The 21197-nt window shown below is 42.9% G+C and overlaps 1 protein-coding gene across 2 annotated transcripts; it reads left to right on the top strand.

Annotated features, from left to right (window-relative positions):
* Positions 1-328: 328 nt before the first annotated feature.
* On the top strand, positions 329-14756 carry LOC144103830 (uncharacterized). 2 transcript variants are annotated; one of them, XM_077636531.1, is made up of 7 exons: positions 329-565; positions 2332-2435; positions 5849-6083; positions 8831-8889; positions 8954-9127; positions 13170-13268; positions 14612-14756. In XM_077636531.1, exons 1-7 carry the CDS (start codon positions 373-375, stop codon positions 14678-14680), a joined length of 933 nt encoding a protein of 310 aa, XP_077492657.1. In that variant the 5' UTR covers positions 329-372; the 3' UTR covers positions 14681-14756. The 2 variants fall into 2 exon arrangements, with proteins under 2 accessions (XP_077492657.1, XP_077492656.1); XM_077636530.1 differs by having other exon boundaries at positions 5846-6083.
* The last annotated feature ends 6441 nt before the right edge of the window (positions 14757-21197 follow it).

Here is a 21197-nt window from a genome sequence, read left to right as displayed (position 1 = left end):
GAAGGTGACAACCAAGTGACCACTGCTCTATCGGTCTTGACCGGTCTTGACTCTTGAAGTCTTGATTGTCTTGACTTTCGCCCTCCGGATACAACCGCGAAATGCGCTGTGCAAAACACTGTAGCAATTTGAAGTCCACTGGGTACCTGCAGTCAGCTTTGTTCTACGCAAAAAAGAACTGTAAAGTTTATAAGTATTCATTAAAATATGCTCCGCGTGCGCGCTAGAAAAAATTGCCTTTTCAAAGCATGGCCATAACAAGCCAAAAGTATCCAAAGCTTCTAGCCATCGTAGCTGTGTTAGGTATTAGGTGCAATTTTTTGGGGTCCCTAGCTGCGCTGCTTTGTTAGCCTACGAAAATATTTCTTTATTATGGAGCCGTTGCTCGCATACGTGCTGTATAAAGACGGTGAAAAGGCCGTCGTGCCAGTCAGCCTAATTAAAGATTATTGCCCAAAATCTACAAAGGACTTGGCGAAAAACAAGTTGGTCTACTGGCGGGACAAAGACGCTCCGGATGGCGGTGATGAAGATTATTATCCTGGCGATATAGAAGAACTGGCTGGTAAGTGACAACAGTATTTTTGTCCACACTAAGAAATCCGGAAAGCAGTCTCGTTGCTACGCTTGTAGGAGGTGTGCAAATTTATAAACTATCGCAGCGCGCGTGACGCTAGTGCATGCGGTACAGCTGCCTTTGAGGGTACCCCTCGCGAGTGCAGGCGGGCGTGACAAGTACTGGAGAGACCAGGAAATGCTAGGCTGTTTGCCCTCGCAGTTTCGTCAGGCAGGGCTTTTTCTGGAGAAAACCCGCAACAGACTGTCGCTAGCATTCATGATGACAGCGGTTTTGTGACTTCATCACAAGTCGCTATCGGGGTACAGCTTTGCTTGCAGGTCTTGCGCGGCTTCAACTTTCCGGTAGTCATTCCCACCCGACTGCGCACGTTGCTGAGTCAGCCTATTGTACTCGTCTACTCTAGAGACATAAGAAACACGTGATCAACAAATGTGCAGTGTTGAGCCATGATTACTTACGATACTCATAGATAAAACATGCGTGAGTGGACAAGCTAACACATCAGGGAGGGCGCATTGCACGTATTGTGACAACACAAGCCGCCGCGTCGGCTGAGTGGTTATGGTGCTCGGCTGCTGGCCCGAAAGATGCGGGTTCGATCCCGGCCGCGGCGGTCGAATTTCGATGGAGGCGAAATTCTAGAGGCCCGTGTGCTGTGCGATGTCAGTGCACGTTAAAGAATCCAGGTGGTCGAAATTTCCGGAGCTCTTCACTACGGCGTCTCTCATAGCCTGAGTCGCTTTGGGATGTTAAACCCTGATAAACCATAAACCATATTGTGACAATAAGCGCACAATGTCAGATACCACTAACAAACAAATATTCTATGTTCCTGTCCTCCCTTCACTTCTAGCAGGGGTCTCAAACCCACTTCTATGCCGAACCAGAACGCATTGAGGAAATTTCGTCCCCCATGGGCAAGGACAAAGGGATCAACGTCATTGTTGCATCATGCCCCTGGCTTCCTGCTTACTTAATTTCAGCTTTGGCAGAGTGTAACTCGCTTTCAACAGCCAGCTATCTTTGCCTTGCATGCCGAGAATACTGACGTTTTTCGAAAACTGAAATCGGCATACTTTTATCGGTTTATTTTGGTTTTATCTGAAATGTCGAACCCCTACTTGTAAGTGACGTGCTCAAGTAGCCTAACTGTTTGCAAACAGAATGGCTTTGGTTCCTGGAGATTACACAGCGACTCTATCCAAATATGATAGGCAGCGTTATGAGGAGAAAACAAACAGCTGGACCCTTTCCCACTGCGGGCAAGCAGCTGCATCCAGGACATTGACTTGTGGCCATGCGTGGTTGCTTCAGGCATCCACTAATTCTGAATGTCAAGAAAAAGCTTCATTACTCATAAGCAACTGAAGTTGTGGAAGGCGCTGAGGCCTACAACTTGTAATGAGCGACTGGGTGCACGAGCCGTCAGTGAAGGAAGCGTCGGCTGACACCATAGTCATGGTAACAAAAGACATGGTAACAAAATAATCACAGCTTTGTCATGTTAATTACCACTTCAAGCATGCACAATTCTGGTGTTGGACAGCTCTTAATAGGCACAAATTATTTCTTCAAGGTAGAGATTAACCTTGCATCACTCATGTATAGAATGGCAAGCTGCTCCAGCATGTATTACATAAATCCATGGCTGACAATAATATTTGAAATTGTTCTGCTAATTGTACACTGCTTTGTTCATATGTTGTATAGTTTCATGAGTATTATGTTTAATTGAGATGTCTATAATGCAGCAACGGCAGAAGAACTGGCAAAAAAACTGAACAAGCGAAGGATCCGGTGGCCGAAGCATGTGTTTGATGATGCTGCTCATGAAGCTGCTCAGCAAAGTGCTCAGGTATCCGTCTGTCAATTTGCAATACTTCAGTGGCCAAGTTATTGGAGCATCTGCTTCACATGTGGGAAGTGTGGCATTCAATTCTTAGTGATGCCGGGAACCTGTTGTTGATACAGTGGGTAAAAGCTTTCCTCTGGTCGGGGGCTTCCCACTTTGAGTAAACAGTCACTTTCATTAAACGAAACAACTTTGTAGCATGGCACTGTTTGGCCAAAGCCGACCTTGCATCAGGAAAAGTGTCATTAGCAGCAGCTCTTTCCTCTGTTCTTCGCTTTCGAATATTTCGTAGTGCATCTTATGTATTTGCTTGCCTATTTTAGCGGTGTGCTCCATTGTGGATTGAAAGATTGAAGTACAAGCGAGTGGGGAGATGCGCAAAGGAAAGGAAGCAGCCTGTGTATGATCAGTATTCGTAATTTATTCTAATGGGCTCCAGTCAAACCTCGGTGGGAGGCTTATCAGGCCTTCCTGACAATAATGTCCTTTGTAGCCTAAGAATAAACCGGGTACCTGAAGCCTGGCCGACGAACTAGTGCTAGCTTTGGCAGTTTTATCAATCCTTGACCATTAAAGACCTTGTATGTAACAGTATTCTGTGAGTTCAACTCTTGTTGCAGATTACATTTGGAAGACCAGCAATTATTTGAGAATTCAGGGAAAATAATAGAGTTATACTCAGTGTGCACAAGCTGTCTGTAAAGAGACACTGAATGGGAATACTAAGAAAAAGGGGCCTTGACAGCCTATTTTCACGCATACCCTGCTTATCGCATTTAATTCTCAACTCGTTTAATTAAAATTCCCCCAACTTTCAGTTGATTCTGTGCGGCAAATATTTTGAAAACGATTTTTTTCTGTTTCTTCTGCGAACTGCTTGCTGGTCTGGCAACAACCTCTGATCGCTGACGTTAGAAGGGCATGCGCACGCCGCGTTGTCTGCTGCGCGCTGTTGAGGTGCTTGCATGCACGTCATAGACGGCGGTCGCTCGAAAACTTTTCTTTTTTTTTTGAGCTTATCCAAATAAAATACATTTTCAGTGTTTTCTTTTCGGAAGCCGTCAGCTTAGTACGCTAGCTGAGAAATCCTTAGGAAAGCAGACTTGCTTGTGGCACCCCTTTTCGGATTGTTGAGGAAACAGAAATCGATGGACCCCTGTTTTATTATTTACGCTCATAAACAAGTTATTTTTATGTTATGAGTGTGGTTTCTTTTGAGCAGTCGAGTGCTTTTGTATGCGAAAAGCGGCACGTGCCGTGCATTGCATGCCTTCGCCGATGTGCGCCGTGAAAGCCGCGTCGTTTTGTAGCTGGATACCAGTTTGTTGTCCGCTATTCATCGGCTTGATAATTAAACTCAAACTATCACAAGGTGGCACTGGAGTAACCTTGAGGCACGAAAGGAGCAGAGAAAAATGCCGAATGAGACGGCTTCCCGCTGCATGTGTGCATTTGTAACATACATTCCCTTCGGCTCATAGAAGCCTTTTGCAGGAACCAAGCCGCTTGCAAATCCCTACGCGACTCGAATGTTTTCACTGCCCACACCGATGAATGGTCGCCGCCGTCTAGATGAGTGCTTGAAAATGATAGCACATCATTTAGCGTTTACTGTGCGTGCGCATTGCGGCCTAGGAATGCGATGATCACAACAACATGTAGCCCCGCGCTGGGATTGTTTACATAGCTGTGCGCAAACAGTACTGCTTGGCATAAAACTCAAAGTGGGCTCTCCTTATCTTAAATATTACGTAGTATTGCTCGCAAATTGTAGCTTGCCTCGTCTACACACTATGATAACACTGCAATAAGCACCGCTGATGCTATGTCGCCTGCTTGGGAAACGCCTCGCATAGGACTGGCGCTTCCCGCTGAATGCATCTGCTTCCTCTTATGTCATCAGTATTTGATTTTAAAGCGCTTTAGCTAAAGATAAGTTTGGACATTACTTGAAATAATGAAAACTACCAGATTTGTTGTCCACAGTCGACGCCGACTGCTGCTGCCGGCTGCCTTCAGCACATGCTGTGAACACCGGGTCACATATCGACACTTCCCCTTTATTGTACTCGCACCCTGCGATGTAGGCAGTCGTCGCTTTGAGGGCACTGTAGCCAAAGTTAAGCTCAACAGCTATTTAAGGTGCTAAAACTCGCGAATTCGCTCTTTGCAATCGCCGAAATCGCACACACGAATCCTGCGTACTCGCTAGGCCTCGTCACGAAACGGGCCGGCGGTCCACCGTTGACCGAAATTCAAGATTATGGCGAAAGTTCCTTACTGATTAGTAATAAAGTGTGAAGTTATGAAATGCAACCGCACGGTTTGCTTTTTTCGATGTGGATAAGGTACACAAGCGCTGTTCATCACAGACTCGCGAGTTTGGTTGTTTATGCATACGTACCACCTTTTCAATGGTGAGGATTTTATCCTTCATAGCATGCCCGTACAGGAGAAAACAATACATTTTATAATTTGAGAATGCCACAAGCGCGCGGAAAGAAGCCTGTTCAAAGGCTTAACCGAGAACTGAACCGCTTGACTGTCTGCCGAGCAAACAAAACGGAGTGTAAATCTGTTGCAAGCATACCATTCTAAACATGCTCATAGCATGGCTGCACACAGGGTGGATGCACAGAATGCAAGGTAAAAGTCTCTGTAGTGACATTCCTGTCTCACCTTTCTGTCCATCATCTAGTTTGCGCTGTTTTTATGTATTTCACATTCTTGACTGCTTGGCCGTGCGTCGAACCACTCAACCAATTGTTACTGGCGAAGCAGGCACGCCACGAGCTTCAGTTTCTTGAATCTGCATGGGGTGTTACCACAGGTGCTTCACTTGGAGGCAATTTTCTGACTGTCATCATCCTGAGATGTTAATCTATAAATCTATCAGAACTTAGTGTTCCCATCTGGTTTCCCTTTAATAGTGACATTAAAAGGCAGTTATGTGTTTAAATATAGTGACATCACCTGTTGATTTGCTTCTTAATAGCAAAATCATCCACAAATTGGAATTCTTCACTGGTTGATAATGAGTTTATGGCATTAAAATGTTATTATCTGTTTTGTCGAGATGCAACCATGTGGAGTCAAAATGGTCACAGAAATTTTCTTCACCTCATTCGCATAAAAGCCTTGCGTAGGATGATGACAGAGTTGGTTGGGCAACACTTCTTGTTTTTTGTAGTCAGACAATTGCAGACTACTTGCAAGTTGGTTATGCTGTTTGGAAAGTACTTCTAGTGGGCCCCATGGTATGTGTGCTGAAAGCAAGAAATTGCACCATAATTATGGTTATTCTTCCATTTTATCTCGTTCTTAGAAGTTAGTTTTTTATGGGACTGGAAATTTGCCCATGAATGTGCTTTAGAATGATAGTAATAAGATGTATATGTTCCTTTTCATTTCAGCAGGTTATGAGCCAAAAACAAAAAAAGGCCCAGAAAAAGGAGGCTTGCCACAAAAAGCTGAGCTTTTCTTTTGAAGAAAGCTCTTCTTTAGATGAAGACCTCATGGAGAAGAGGGCACTGGATGGAAAAAAAAAAGAAATAGAAAACCTACAATTGGAAATTAGGTCCCTTAGAAAAAAGCTGTCACAGGAACGCCAACGAAACTATGACCTGCAAGAAGTGGTCATAAAAGGAATTGGTGAGGCACATAACTGTTTGCATCTCAAGAACAAAATTGGTGCATGAGAGATGCAGTGCCAACATTGTTTGCTGAGGTGTTTCTTTGTCAGCGTGGCTGCTGTTAGTTCCACGTTTATAGCAACTATTCTTAGCAAGCATGTATTTGGGCTTTTAGAGAACATTAGGCAGGGGCAATGCATGCTTTGACTAAGATGCCCTATCATAAATGAGGTGGTGAGCCTTGTGAAATTGAGTTCTTTGCCTCAGGGTCTTGATAATATTTTCATTGCTGACTTTCTGGTGGGTAAAATTCAAAACGTTGTGGCGGTATTTGCTGTGAGAAATTCCGTTTTATCTTTTTGAGTAGTATATGAGTGCAGGTGTATAGTGGAATGAGTGGTGGTGTGTAGTGCATAGAAGAATGAGTGACGGCTTCCAGCCAATGATGATGCAATCAAGATAACATGACATATCTATTTTGCCTCATTTCCAAACGGGCATCACGTTTGGTGCTGGCATTGTCTTTGCCTGAGGTCTACTTCATTGCTCGTTTTTAAAGGGGGACCCACATGGAGCGAACTTGCACTGCAGAACGCCAACGCTCTTCCGCCGTGCAACACCACAAGCGGCGGAAAATGGGTGGCTGCCACCAGACCGCTGCTGCAAGGATTTAAAAACGGCGTGATTCCATATGCTTAGTAAAATGCTGAAAAGAACAGGTGTGCATTTACAATTAACCTATTGATTCCATGATGACAAAGAGGACGAATTATTCTTTGTGACCCCTTACTGAACCAAAATAGTTAACCTATTTGAACCTCTTGCACTTCCTGACATCAACCGACGTGTAGTGGCTAAGCCTAGCAGCTTTGCAAATCCAGAATTCTGAAAATCTGGCGCGTTTCATAGCAAAAATTTTGTGCTGCGGGCACCTTCGGACAAAGCGAAAGCTTCGTGCGACTTTTGTTTGCCGTGAACCTGAGGCACAGTGTAGCGGTAACGACGAGTTCGTGGTGAAGCGAGAGGCCGCTTCGGCAGGTGCGGCCATGTTGTAGAAGCGGACGGAAGTCTGACGCGGTCGCACCCTGATTGGTCCGCGCTGACAGCCCACGTTGGCCGCTTCCGGCGAGCGGCTGACTGCCGGGCGGATATATCTAGCCCGGCTTGATCAGCTGCGAACGGCCGCCCCGCCGGACGCCAGTTTTTTGCAAGAAAAATGCTCCATGTGGGTCGCCCTTAAGACTGCTTGTTGTTGAATTGGAGCTTCACGAATAGCACTGTGTCGTAATTTGTCATTCACCCCACTGGTCAAACAGATATGCTAAGGTGTGCTTAGAATGGGAGGTGTGAAAAGTGCAGTACATTCACCATTGAGAGGAGTAGCCTGCTTGCACATAAATGTCACTAGGGCAAAATCAAGAGCTGCCATCTAGGGCGCTGGCACCACGCTAGCGGGGAGGCAGCTTGGAAGTATGAACAGCATGTGAGCACACTTGGTTAAGTTGGCGATGTAGGTATCTCATGTAGGATTGTGATATGGTGATTCATGAGTATAAGAACATGACAGTGATTTTGCTCGATAAAATGCATGACACTCGGCACCTTGAAGAGCCGAGTGGCGCCTCTCGCCATTGAGGGATTTGACAATGTCGCTCTGTATAAGGTTGCGATTTCGAACTTTACATTACAAAAGTTTTTCTCTTCGTCGCACCTGTCTAAAAAGATAGGGTTGCTATGTTTACACACAAGTACCCTAAAGGAGACGAGTGTCAGGAAGAGAACTCTCTTATTCATGAAAGGTGCAGTTTCAACATGTTTATATTTAATCTAAATAAAGTGAATGCTCCTGAAATGAATTATAATTACCCATGCTGTGCTGCAATTCTTGCAATGTTTAAAATAAAGTAATTGGGAACTGCATGCAGTCTTGATGTGGGTATTTCTTTTCTATAGGCAGGTCACATAAGCACAGAAGTAAAAAAAAAGCACAGTACAGCAGATGAAAAGAAATTTTGGCACAGTGTTAAGTGCTCTGGGATTAATGTGGCATCCTTTAGGACAGCAACTTGAGTTCAGACATCTTGAGAGTTAATTCAGTATAATGCAGATGATCATGCACACTACCAACGCAATGAGCGGCCATATTTTTCTGCTCTAGAGGGATTTCTCTCCTATGTGAGCTTAATCTCGAACTGAGCTCAAAGAAAAATAAAGCCCTGTGATGTGTGAAATGCGCAGTCGCAATAGTTAATTTGTAAAAAGGTTTGAAGACCTTAAGCTGCTCTGTTCTCTTGTCAGGTCATTCATGCATTCAAGGGCCAGTTTTGCCTGGCCGGTTTTCACACCTCCCCTGCTATGCACCCCAGTTATGCAGTCTTGCTGAGTGCATTGGTATGCGATACAGTGTATATTGAAGTATGAAATTGGATAAAAATAAGCAGAAAACTTACTGGCTTGAAGAAATGTTATTTTCATGGCCTTCTTGGATTTTTTTTTAATCGGAAACAGGCTTGTTTCTTATGTTGCACACAAGCGGTATCTACAGTGTCTCTGCTTATGGGTGCAAAAAAAAGATTACAAAGGCCATCTGTAATGGCAGAAATTGAGAAGTATTCATTATGTGAACACTCAGTTTAACATGTTGCACAAATCGCATTTTTTGTCTCCAGATTTTGCGGTTTTGTTTTCATCATTATTGGGTTTTCACTTGTGACGGGGTGTTGAAGCTATCTGTTTGGCATGAATAAAAGTGCTTTCATCGTGCAGGAGAGCTGCAAGAACACCTGAAGAAAAGAAAAACCTTCCAGTGCAGTGAACAGCAACAGGTATGTGAAGTGTAGTGAGATTCAATACTGGCATATACAAGGGCATTTTTAATTTGTCTTGTAGGTGTGCAACTCAGACATACCGGCCACGAGGGAGCCTGAGCTAGGCTCAGAATCTCTTGGGGCACGAGACGTGCCAGGTGAAGGGCTGGCAGAGCTGGCTGCAGCTGCACGAACTGCAGTAGAGGCTGCTGCCTCCAGCAGTCCGAGCCCAGCACAGCAGGGGCTACCAGTGCAAGTGAGTGGCACACATGATATATACAGTTAACGACCATTATTACCTTGTAGTGCCAAAAGAGAGGTAATGGTATTTGGTGCACTGAATGTTGTTCAGTTAGTAGGACAAGTCTTCCAGTGTGATGGGTAGAAGATCAGCCCATTTGCCCTGAGTAATATTTTCGTTGTTTTATCATAACTGAGTGTTCATTATAACTATATGGCTGTTATAAGTAAGCCTGATTGTGTTGGGAAACAAGTTCTTATTTAAATCAATATTTTTAACGAAAGAAAACTACTGGCCCTAACTATAGTTCGTGGAAACATACATTGGCAGTGTGTTTTTAGAATATATTGAAGTCAACACTTTGACGGAAACCCATCTGGTCGGGTTGATGCATGACAAAAAATAAATGATGCCGACCAAAAGAGCGAAGACAACTACATTTCGCCTTCCACGCGGCAGCCTTGTTCACAGTGAGGGCAAAAGGTAGAGTCGACGTCTTAAAGGGGTCATGACATGGTCTACCAACAAATCGTGGTTTTACATTGCAGGTACTAGCCACAACATTGTTATGCATGCCTAAAAAAGATGCGGAGCTGGACTTGCGCTTTTCAAGTGGCAATTTCAATTAAAGCTATCAGCTCTAAGCCCCTCCCCCTGACAGCAACAGCCATATTGAAGCAGCCTGAGCTATGTCATAAACCGACAGTGCCGTTGTCTGCTGCAAGACTGCCGCGTGCACGGTTGGTGCGGAGCAATGTGTTCGTTCTTCGTTCAGCCCTCATTGTGAACAAAGCTCCTGTGTGGTAGCTGAAATATCTAGTTCGTCATTCTTTTGGTTGGTGTTGATTATTTTTTGTTGCGTTTTTAGAAAGCAAGATGGCATGTAGCGTATCACTTTCCAAATTTAATTTGCCATTTGGCAGGACATTCTTTGTGCCCTGTCAAATATGTCCTGTCTTTCACTGCAGTGGTGAAAAATCCTCTTATTAGTTATTATTTCTGGGCTGCACTTCCCATGCAAGGTGTGTTAATGCCTTGTGTGGGATAATGGATCTTGCTGTTGATCTGTTACTTCTCGAATATAATTAAAATTTTCCAGTCTTTCTTATCGTTCGTGTCATCCTTGTGTCGTTGTTGTTGTTGTTGTATGGGGTTTTATGGCGCATAAGCAACTATGGCTATCATGCGCCAAACACAAGGTTAGATGATGCTATGTCAAGTGTACAGAGGTTACATTATAATAGATTTAAAACACTGGCTTTCTTTAGAAACTTACAAACAAGTGAAAATTCGACGAGTGTTTGCTCGCCTAAAAGCAATGCGGGATGAAATGGAATGTGTTCATTGTAAAATACCGTAAAAACGTTTTGTCTAAGTTCTTCGAGATGCGAACAAGAAATTAAAATGTGATTTACTGTGAGCTCTTCACCACACATTTCACACACAGGTTTGTCTTTTTTTGTTAATAAGAAGTTATGGGTGATGTGTGTGTGACCTATGCGTAAACGACATAAAATTACTTCGATAAAACGCTCTTTATGGTGGCATGATTTCCATTCTTTTATAATGGGTTTTATGGTATGCAGCTTGTGTCCTTCATTTTCCCAGGAAGCTTGCCACTTGTCTCTTAGTCTGCTATGCACTAACTTCATGTAATCCCTAGGAGGCAAATTCACATGTTTTATTTCCATGGTTCTGGTTTGTGCAGCACACATGTCGGCTCTCTCATTGTCCTGAATGCCAACGTGACTGGGAACCCAGCACAATTTTATAACATGTTTTTGTGTTGTGACCTTTACTGTATTATGTATGATGCTTCCAATCAGTATCAGTGGCTCCGTGGCATTTTTAGAGTTTAATGCTGTAAGGACGCTCAGTGAATCTGTATAGATGATGCTGTTTTTGATGTTTTCATTTGTTATTTTCTGCACCGCAACACTAATAGCATAACACTCCGCGGTGAAAACTGTAGCACATGAGGGAAGTCGTACTGCATTTTCATTTTTTCCTTGTATTACTGCGCTTCCTACATGAGCAGAAGTTTTTGACCCGTCAGTATAAAATGGAGTGTAATTTCTGTATTTTTCTTGTAGTGCTAGATATTCTTGTATTATCTGGTCGTGTGGTGTACAAGTTTTCCTGAGGCGTGTTAGTGTGACGTCACACACTGTGGGAAGAGTGTACCACGGTGGTAGCGCTTCGCATCTTGGGGCAATATTTTTAATTTCATTTAGTATGTTTAGTGCTTGGCATTTTTCTTCGAAGCGCAAGAGCAACGGCTTAATTGCGTGAGGCTTGTTGTTGAAGAGTATTCTGGATGGGCATTTCGTGACGATTGAGTAACAGAGATGTTTGGGGTGAGAAAGGATTTTGAGGATGTATGTACAAGTTAGTGCAGTTCTTCGATCTTCTAAGGAAGGTTCATTCGTTTCCACATACAGACTTGCTATTGGTGAAGTTCTGTAAGCACCAGAAGACAACCTTAAACCAAGATTGTGGATAGGATCTAGTCGTTTTATGTAGGACGGTCTTGCTGAGCCATATACTATGCACCCATAGTCTAACTTAGAGCGAACCAGAGAACGATATATATGTAATAGGCATGTCCTATCAGATCCCCAGCGTTTTCTTGACAGTAGTTTTAGCACATTGAGGGCTTGGGAAGCTTTTTTCTTTAAGGTGTTTATATGTGGCAAGAAAGTGAGCTTTGTATCGAAAGTTATCCCTAGAAATTTATGCTCTTGTTTGACAGGTAATTGGGTTTGGTTTAGATATATTGTGGGGTTGGCCTGTAGGCCTCGTCTCAAAGAGAACAGAACCGCTACTGTTTTCTGAGGGGAAAATCTAAATCCATGAGGAGCTGTGTATTTAATAGCCACATATGCAGTCATGCAAGAATTTTTTTTTCTGTTTTGGCTGGTCACGGGCTTGAATAGAGTAATCTATCTTAGTAACTAGTTTTCCCGAGAAGATGCACGTATACCCTTTTAATTACTCCACACAGAATGATGAGATGGATAGCTGGCATCTCCTCAAAAATACATTTGTTACAGCAGTGGTTATTACTATTAATTCAAAAGTTATTCTAATAGCAATGCTCGAGTTCTGTATGGGGATATTTTTGTAGATTGCTGGCTGGCATTCGATGTTCGTTTGGCTGGGAAGTAGTTAAAGCTGTAACTGAGCACTTCACTTTTTTGGAAGTTATTTCAACAATCTGCGCTCCACCGTGTCATGCCAGCCATTTTGTTTGTTTACATTTTTCAGATTTGCGGTTGACTCTGTCCTTGGCTGGACTTTGATGGCTAAACTTAAGTGCTGCAGAATTGCCAGAAATAATATTTGAAGCCTTAATATGGCCCAGAAATGTTCTTAACAGCTTTTGAAACAGTACGCAACAATTTCAAGCACGTTTTATGGGCGCTGATGTCTTTTAATTAGACTTTTTTTTCAGCAATTGTCATTACCATAATTTGCAAATGACATTATTTTTTACCATGTAGGACCAAAAGAGACCGAATGACATTAATTTAGTGACATTAAAGACAAGAACCCTACATCTGTGCACCACCACCACGCAGATCCCATCGCATCGATCACCCTCTTCGAAATTCTGCACCTGTGTGCCGGTGCCAACGTCTTTACCAACTCATTATTTTATTGAGTAGCAACTGACTGTAGACGGCCTTCCCTATCATATCGCTGCCATAACTTGCCCATCATTGTTTATGACTGCTGTCACTGGTGCACCATTATCCCACCCTTTATGTAACACCCCATTTGGGATCTTTAATGAAAATAAACTGAAGGGAAATTTGTTAGTGTGGCAGGGGTATTAGACTACTACCTTTTCATTCTTTACTCAATATGAAACCCTCATGCCTGCTTATTGCAAAGGTGCTGTCACATAACTTGCTTGCATAGCAAATAACCTAACACCGTGACGAACTTTAATTAAAATTTAAATAAATGGTAATAGTGCACTTTACTTGCAGAGTTCTTGATTAATACCTGTGTACAATAATTGGGAACTGAAATGACAATTTTATTTTTGCAGGCGCAGATTTATGTGCCCACTTCATCGGTAATCGCCCAGGAGCGGCAAGGGGCCCCAAGAGGAGGCGACACACAGAATGGTGGTAGAGAAAACGAGGAGGTACAGAATGGAGATTTTCATTTTTACTCGCAGATTTAATGAATGGAATAAGGTTCAGGCCATCAGGTGAATTAACAAAGCCTGACAGTCAGGATGAGCTTGGAAAGAACATTCAGGTCTGATTATCGTCACCCATTAATTTTATATGTTGTTGTTAGTGGTGTGGATGTACGAAAAGTTACTACAGTATGCGTTAATTATGCCTATGTTATCATAAAATGAATTTTCAAGCCCAGCTCCACTGAACGAAAATTTTGTTGAAGTGAAAACAAGCCTGAAAAATGGTTGTTTGTGGCAAGAACTTTGTTGCATTGTCTTCTATGGCTAGCTAACAGGGAATTACAAATATTTCGCTTGATTTCGTTTAGGGGGTTAACTGGAGATGGCTCACAAGAGAGATGTGCTTGTATAGAACTTTTATGAGCGTATCACCCGTAAAAGAAGCTCGAAAGCAGTCATAGAGACAGGCACTTTGTACCTGTTCTGATGAGGAACTGTAAACAAGATTAAAAATTGGAAATTCTTAGGGCTGCACTGATGGCCTGCATTTCCTCAGGCTTCGGAACTGTTGTGGTCTACAAGTCATAACTTCCTCTTATTCCTTATCGTAGCCCAGCTGCTGCATGCACTATGGTTAGCATTAGCACTGTATGAAGATTAAAACAGTTTTTGTTGATTATCAGTAACCAATATTTTACTTGATGATGCACTTTTTCTTAGTGTGTCTGACATACCTTACTTCAAAATTTTTTTAGGTGCACTTGGCCTGTGGGGTGACCCTCCCTAGAGGGAAATGGGCTTACCTGCAGACACAGCCCAAGGACTCTCTCTTTGTGCGGGAAATGGCAAAGGCTCTATGGGGTATGAAAGAGCTCTACAATAGGAGCATAACCGGTAGGCCCTGCCACCGTTTCCTGCACAAAGAGGGAGTTCCTGAGCTACCAGAGAGGCGGGCTCTTACGCCCGAAAAACTCAAAGCTCTCCGAGGTAATGTTATTCATTGTAAAGTATTTCGCTGCATGTTACTCTTTTCTCATTCATATATTTGGAGACTATAATGCATTAACACTTGGTCCTTGGAGTTGCATATAATACGAAGTTGATTTGAGGATTCCATAATTGTAGGTACAAACCTGTAACTAACCAGAGGGAAATAACTTTCTCTGCTATGAAGACGACACTTGTCACCCTTTCAAAGCATATGGTGCAAGAAACAGTCTGAATCAATATAGTAGAAAGTAATTATAAGGGTCCATTTTTTTCATCTTTCAGTACCATAAAAAGCGCATAGATTGCATCAGTTTGCAAAACTTTGTGTACTCAGTTATTTTTACTGTTTTCAGCGGCCTTCGAGATGCACATGGAAAAGCATCCCAGCATCAAAACGAGGGAGGAGCGCTTGCGCAGCATAAATAGATCCCTTGGCGACATGCTGAAAGTGCTGAAAAATTGAGTGGCTACATATATGAATTAAAGATATTTAAAGTACTTTGCTTAGCTGTACATTTTAGCAGCACTTACACTGGCAGTGAGTGCTGTTCATGCATGTCAACACATACATGTAGAGTCATATATGGAGAAAAGTTTGCATGATGTGGGTTTGCAGAAAAATATTTCTTTAGGCGAAGCAAGACAATCAAAATCATTGGATCATGAGGGCACATGCGTGCTCCATTTGCAAAAATACCAGCTGACTGCATATTGAGACAATGCAGAAATATTTTTTTTTTCTCGAATCTGCATCCGAGAAAATTTTGTCTATATACTGTACATATTTCCGTCTCACTGTGAATTTTTACTTCTGCAAATAATAATCAATACGAATATAGAACTGTATAGTTGCCTCATATTGCTAAAAGCTGCATGCATGCTGTTGCATTCCCACAGTGTGCATTTGTAATTCGGGCTGAATCGCCCTCCACATGGTAGTGCGGAGTCCACACAAATATGTGGAGTCCACCGCTTACGGACTGCTGTGGAGTCCGTTCAGTTCAACTGTACGGAGTCCATAACAGGCGGAGATCCATAAGAATCCGTCAAGTACGGATGAACGCGGATACCCGTACACTGTGGAGTCCGTAGTTCCATAATTCCGTACGTATGGATCCGCTTTCTCCGTTGTATGGAAATTTTCGGTAGGGCATACCGGAAACATGTGTCAAGGCATCATTTGGACAGCTTCAGCGATAAGGATCTTGGGTTCCACTTGCAAGCAGTGGTAGAAGACAGTGGTGACATTGAAAACAACAGTGACCTTAACTGTGCAGAAGCTGATCATACCATGGCAGGTGCTGCAGTTAGTGAACATCCAGATCTTTTCAAGCAGTTTGCCCTCCTTCAGCTGAAATGGAAGAAGGGAAAGCGGCTGCCAAGTACAACACTCCAAGATGTATCAGTTGATTTTGTTATGTACCTGAAATCATTTTCAGACCATTTCTTATCTACGGCATCTGAGGGCACCCCCAGAAACATCAAATCTTTTATTGAAACTGATTTACAGCGTCTCCTGAGTGAACACCAGCTTCAAAAGTACTGTAAACATGTTCTGCCATTTGTTTCAGCTGAGACTATTTCTCATGGTACAGACTCAAGTGGAAAACAGGAAACCTACAGTTATGTCCCAGTACTGAAGGTTGTGGAGTACTCATTCCAAAAGTCTTTGGCTGATGCACGTTCCAGTCATCAATCAAAGCAAGGCGATTACCTTGTTGATGTTTTTGATGAGAGTGCATTTCGACAACATGCCTTCTTTCAAGGAGATACACGAAAAATTTGCCGTCAACATTATATCGATGAGTTCGAGGTCTGTGATCCTCTTGGAAGCAGGCGTGGCAGGCACAAGATAATGGCAGTTTATTACACTGTTCTGAATGCTCCAGTCGATGCAAGGTCACGGCTGTCATCTATCCTCTTGGCAGTGCTTGCTAAAGAAACCTTTGTTGTCAAGTATGGATTAAATGAGATACTGAAGCCTCTATGTAACGACATAGCTTGCCTTGAAACTGTCGGAATCGTTATCAATGGAGTAGTCAGAACAGAATCCGTGTTTTTTGTTACCGGTGACAATCTTTCCTTACACAGGCTTGGTGGCTTTAAGTGCAGTTTTAGACATGGCAGAATATGCCGGCACTGCATGGCACTGCGTGATGAAATATCTAGAAAACACCGGCCATCAGACTTTATTGAAAGAACAAAAGCCGTACATGACCAGCACCTCAGCTTGCTTTCCCGTGGATTGAGCCCCTTGTCTCTGTATGGAGTGCGCAGCAACTGCGGTGTGAACGTTTCAGGTTTCCAGCCTACACAGCACCTTCCTCCTGATGTTATGCATGATTTGCATGAAGGCGTCCTTCCATTTTTTTTAAAGCTAGCCATTTCTTGTCTTGTGAAAGATGGGTTTTTCACAATAGACTGCTTAAACTCGGCCATTAATTTCTGGATTTTCCTACTCTCAGAGTGATAGGTGCAATAAGCCTGAATTGATTTCATTGGCTATGCTGCGAAAAATACCATTAAAGGAAGTGCCTCTCAAGTTTATTGCTTGTTTCGATACCTACCATTCTGTGTGGGTGAGCTGGTTCCAAGAAGACAAGAGGTGTGGGAACTGTACCTTCTTTTGAGAAGAATTGTTGACATAATTATGAGCAGACGGTTAACGGTGGAGCATATTGCCTACCTTGAGCGCCTCATTACATGTTTCTGTGCAGATTTCAAGGGAATTTTTTCATCTGTAGCTGTACCTTGCAAGTTGCACTTTTTGATTCACTACCCAAAATACATGATGATGTATGGTCCACTTGTCAATATTTGGGTCATGCGGTATGAAGCAAAACATCAGTACTTTAAGGACATGGCCCGAAAGCTGAAGTGCTTTAAGAATATGACGCTTACTATTGCAAGCCGGCACCAATTTTATGAGATGTATCTGCAGTCATGCTCCGAGAGTGATACATTAGAGCACACAGTGGGATGCAAATCTGTCATCTTTGAAGATTTGCCCTTGGATGTGAAAGACTGCATTTCTGCAGATGGTATGAGTACCAAAGAGATTTTTTCTCTCAAATCAGTCTGTCGTACTGGTACTGCATATGCTGTTGGTAGCATCATAGTCACAGACGCATCTTCAGATTTGCCCACTTTTGTTCTGCTCACTGGCATTTATTCTGCAAGCAGGTGCTTGCTTTTCATCTTGCAAAAGCTTGAAACATTGCACTTTTATGAACATTTTCATGCCTATGCGGTAAGGAAGCTTTCACAGAGGACTGTTGCAACTGACATGACATGTCTTGGAATGGACAGCTTTACAATTCACATTATAAGTGATAAACACCTTGTGTCTGCAAAATATGCTACAATTTAAGCGGGACTTCCCTGAAATCTGCGTGACATGTGGCTTGCTTAATTCTGAAAGCATTTGTGCTGACTACAAGCACATTTCGTCTAATCTTATGCTATATTGTGCTGATTCACGCCTTAATTTTTCTCTGACTTTGGCTGTAGTACTAGCTATGCACTTGTAATTAAACCTTTTTTGACAGAAAGAAGTGACTTGTTCCATGCATACTTGAGTTCTCTTATTGGCGTTTCATTCATTGCTAATAGTACCATCACAGAGGCTTAGCATACACACTAAGGCTTCTATTTTTATTGCAATCAGTGCAATCCGAGAGGATTAAGTATAGAGCTGCTATACTGTTTAGGAGATTGGAGGCTTTGAGCAAAGACACCAAAAAGGAACAGTGAAAATAACTGGACTCAGAGAAAAAAGACAGTTCTGTAGAGCAGTAGCCACCCATATATCAGCTGGGTGCCCCCAGTCTAAGCGCATGCTCATGATAAAGAGAGCGACTATTACATTTTGCCTTGAACTTTTGGGCTGCAGTACTACTGCAATCCATCTCGCAACTTCTGTCAATGGAGTGGAACTGATGTGATTTAGCTAATAGCTTCCACAGCATTGTGGCTGGCTTACAAGCATGTTCGAGCAGCACACTTATGAAAGTCATTGCCTTTTGCTCAAAGCTTCTAACCTAAACAAGAACTTTTGAGAGGTAGTATATGCTACTCCTATCTCAGCTTGTGACGAACGTGCTGGGTTAGGAGCAGTAGGCATCATGGCCTTTTGCTCTCGCAAGTTAAAGCAATTTGGGGGCTGGGAATGGCTTTAAGGATCTTTTAAGTGCTAAAGCAAACACAGTAGGAGGCTCAATTGCTATTGTGCAGAGTGCAAGGTTATGTAGTTTTTTAAAGCACCTTATGAGACTATTAACATATGCATGAAAACATCTTTGCACAATTTCAGTTTGCTTAAGTTGCACACTCTTATAAGTCACATACATGAACCTGATCAGTTAAAAGGGACTGAGCTTTATTTGAAGGGAGGCTGTTGGCCTGTTCCTGAGAGATGCATGAAGCGCTAAAACCACTTTGAAGTGTCAACTGAACTGGATACTAATTATTGCACTATACTTAATGAATTACTTTTTTGTTGCTTTCTTCCACTCCAGCTGTAATTTGATGGAGGTGAATTTAAACAGAAATGCAGCTTATCTTGTCGTTGAAAATGGATGCAAGTATGAAAAGCACGACCGGCAAGGCATAGCACATTCTAGGACAGCCCTCATATTGCTGCTGAATTTGCTTGGGATGGCGCACATTCTCTACTTGGTTCGCTAGCCATTGACCATGGTGCATGTACATTGGCACGGGAGGACAGGAGGAAGAAACTTTTACGTGAGTCGTGCGGTGGCATTCATTTGAACACAAGGCTATGCGCCATAGACTATTTGGTTGTCCTTATAAGCACTCTTACATAGGTGCATGGTACGTGCTTGTTGATCAGTTGTTTAGCCGTGCAAGCTGGGGCGCAAGCCTTCTCAACCTCCACTTGCGCGTTGTCCTGGCTCACGGTTATCGAGCGATGAGACTGCTCGAGTAATGCAGTGGGCTGGTAACACGAGCAGTCTTTGCTTGGTCCGTCACTTTCGAAGGCCTGCACAGGGCCGGCGCCAAAGCATTCGAGGCCGAAGGGCGCGAAGAAGCAATTGAGGAATGGGTGGGTAGGTCGGGATATAAATGTTTTGTAAAGCATAACGCTAGCTTTTGTGTAGACATTCATAATATCGTCATACTAATGCAACAATTAAATTGGCCAGGTTGAGGTTTACATACAGAAAAGTTTTCTTCGTCTAGCTGTTGTCATCTTGTTTAATTACGCTCTTAAACGACAAATAACGTTTTTGATCCCTCTGCCTCTATGATGTACTCCGACTGAAATTCACTGTCGCATCAAATAGCAATTTCGCGATACGCTACATCATTGCAGTTGCTTGTAACTGCTTTATCTCAATATTGAGTGGAGCGCGAGATTATCCAAACGAGCAATGAGCAATTATTCCAACCATATATTCTTTACTGGCATTTGCAAACAAGTGAACAGTGAGAATTTATATTTTTTAGCAGAATTAAGTAAGCAAATATTTCGGTTCTCCCCTAGCTCGCATATATGTTCTTGGCCACCCACCTAAATGACAGCGCATACTATTGGCATCGTCAAAGCGTTCATATACTGGACCCCTTTTATAATTCGTTGAGTTCGGTTCGCATTGTGGCATAAAATACAGGGTGTCCAGGCTAACTTTAGCAAAGGGTTAAAAGATAAGATATTTGAGGTAGGCCGGGGCAACCACTTACATACACTTATCATCCGGCTTGCGCATTATAGACATTTTTTTATTTTGCAACTAATTAGCAATTAAGGTAATTTTTATATATGCGTAAATATCGACTTTAGAAAGCAGATGTGAATAACAGAGTTGGAGAGCACCTTCAGAAACCACCATTCCATTTATTGGCGATAAAGAAAACCTCAGGTGTATCGTTTTTCCGAGCTCCAAAGAAAGCCCGCGAAATACAAATCGTCACGCTTGGCAGACTGGCTCGCGCAGGAGTCGCAACCACCGTCGACATATCGGCCTGCCGGAGCAAAGGGGTCGTCGCGCCTTGCTAGCAGCTAATTTCGTTCACTCAAGCCAGGATTGAGAGCAGCACAATCGTGGCGCGCGAAGCGCTATTCACGTGATTTTTTTTTTTGCATTTCGCGGGATTCTGTGGAGCTCGGAAAAAAGATACACGCGAGGCTTTCTTTATCGCAAATAAATGTAAGGGGGGTTTCTGAATGTGACTCCAACTTTGGAATTCACATTTGCTGTTAAATTCAATATTTTAAAATATCTTAATTGCCAATTAATTGCAAAACAAAAAATTGCCTAGGATGCGCAAGCCGATTGGTAGCTGTATGTAAGTGGTTTTTCTGGCCTACCGCAAATATCTTATTTTTAACCCTTGGCTTAAGTTAGCCTGGACACCCTGTATAATTGCGTCGATGCATGGACATAAACGTGGATAAAGGGCTGATGACATTCGTGATTGTGTCAGAGGAACTACATTAACATATTTAGTTCCATAAAACACACAGCCTAGGGCTCTATGTTCCAGTTTTAAAATTTTGCCGTTCACGAATTAATAAGACATGCAGCGCTGAGGTGAAGCCGACTAAACGCCGACTTAACATTTTCTAAAGGAATACCCTTGCACCTCGACGGCACTCCCAGGAGTATTAAGGCCCCATGCACCCGTTCATGCAAACTTCTAAAAACCTTGGGTGCAGGACTGGAGCATGTGTAAAAGAAACTCCTAATTTGTCGAGAGTAACGGTGTGCAGGAAGTTATGCTCCCTTTAATGGTGTGCAATTTTTTACTGTGAGCCCTTCAACTGTTTCAGCCAGATTCGCTTGAGTATACACATAGGAGTCGTGGCATTGTCCTGGGCTGCCTGCAGAAACGTGTCGAAACCGGTATTTATGGTCCACAGGGGCCAGAAGGATGACACTCTACCTGCACAAAAGAAAATGACATTTTGTATGCACA

This window comes from Amblyomma americanum, chromosome 9 (genome assembly GCF_052857255.1).
Source record: "Amblyomma americanum isolate KBUSLIRL-KWMA chromosome 9, ASM5285725v1, whole genome shotgun sequence".
Classification (NCBI taxonomy): domain Eukaryota; kingdom Metazoa; phylum Arthropoda; class Arachnida; order Ixodida; family Ixodidae; genus Amblyomma; species Amblyomma americanum.
This window is presented reverse-complemented; position numbering and strand designations above follow the sequence as displayed.

Coding starts and splice junctions, on each gene's coding strand:
- LOC144103830 (XM_077636530.1), top strand. CDS start 373: ATGGAGCCGTTGCTCGCATACGTGCTGTATAAAGACGGTGAAAAGGCC. Junction 566..2,331: donor CGATATAGAAGAACTGGCTG/GTAAGTGACAAC, acceptor TCTATAATGCAG/CAACGGCAGAAGAACTGGCA. Junction 2,436..5,845: donor CTGCTCAGCAAAGTGCTCAG/GTATCCGTCTGT, acceptor TTTTCATTTCAG/CAGGTTATGAGCCAAAAACA.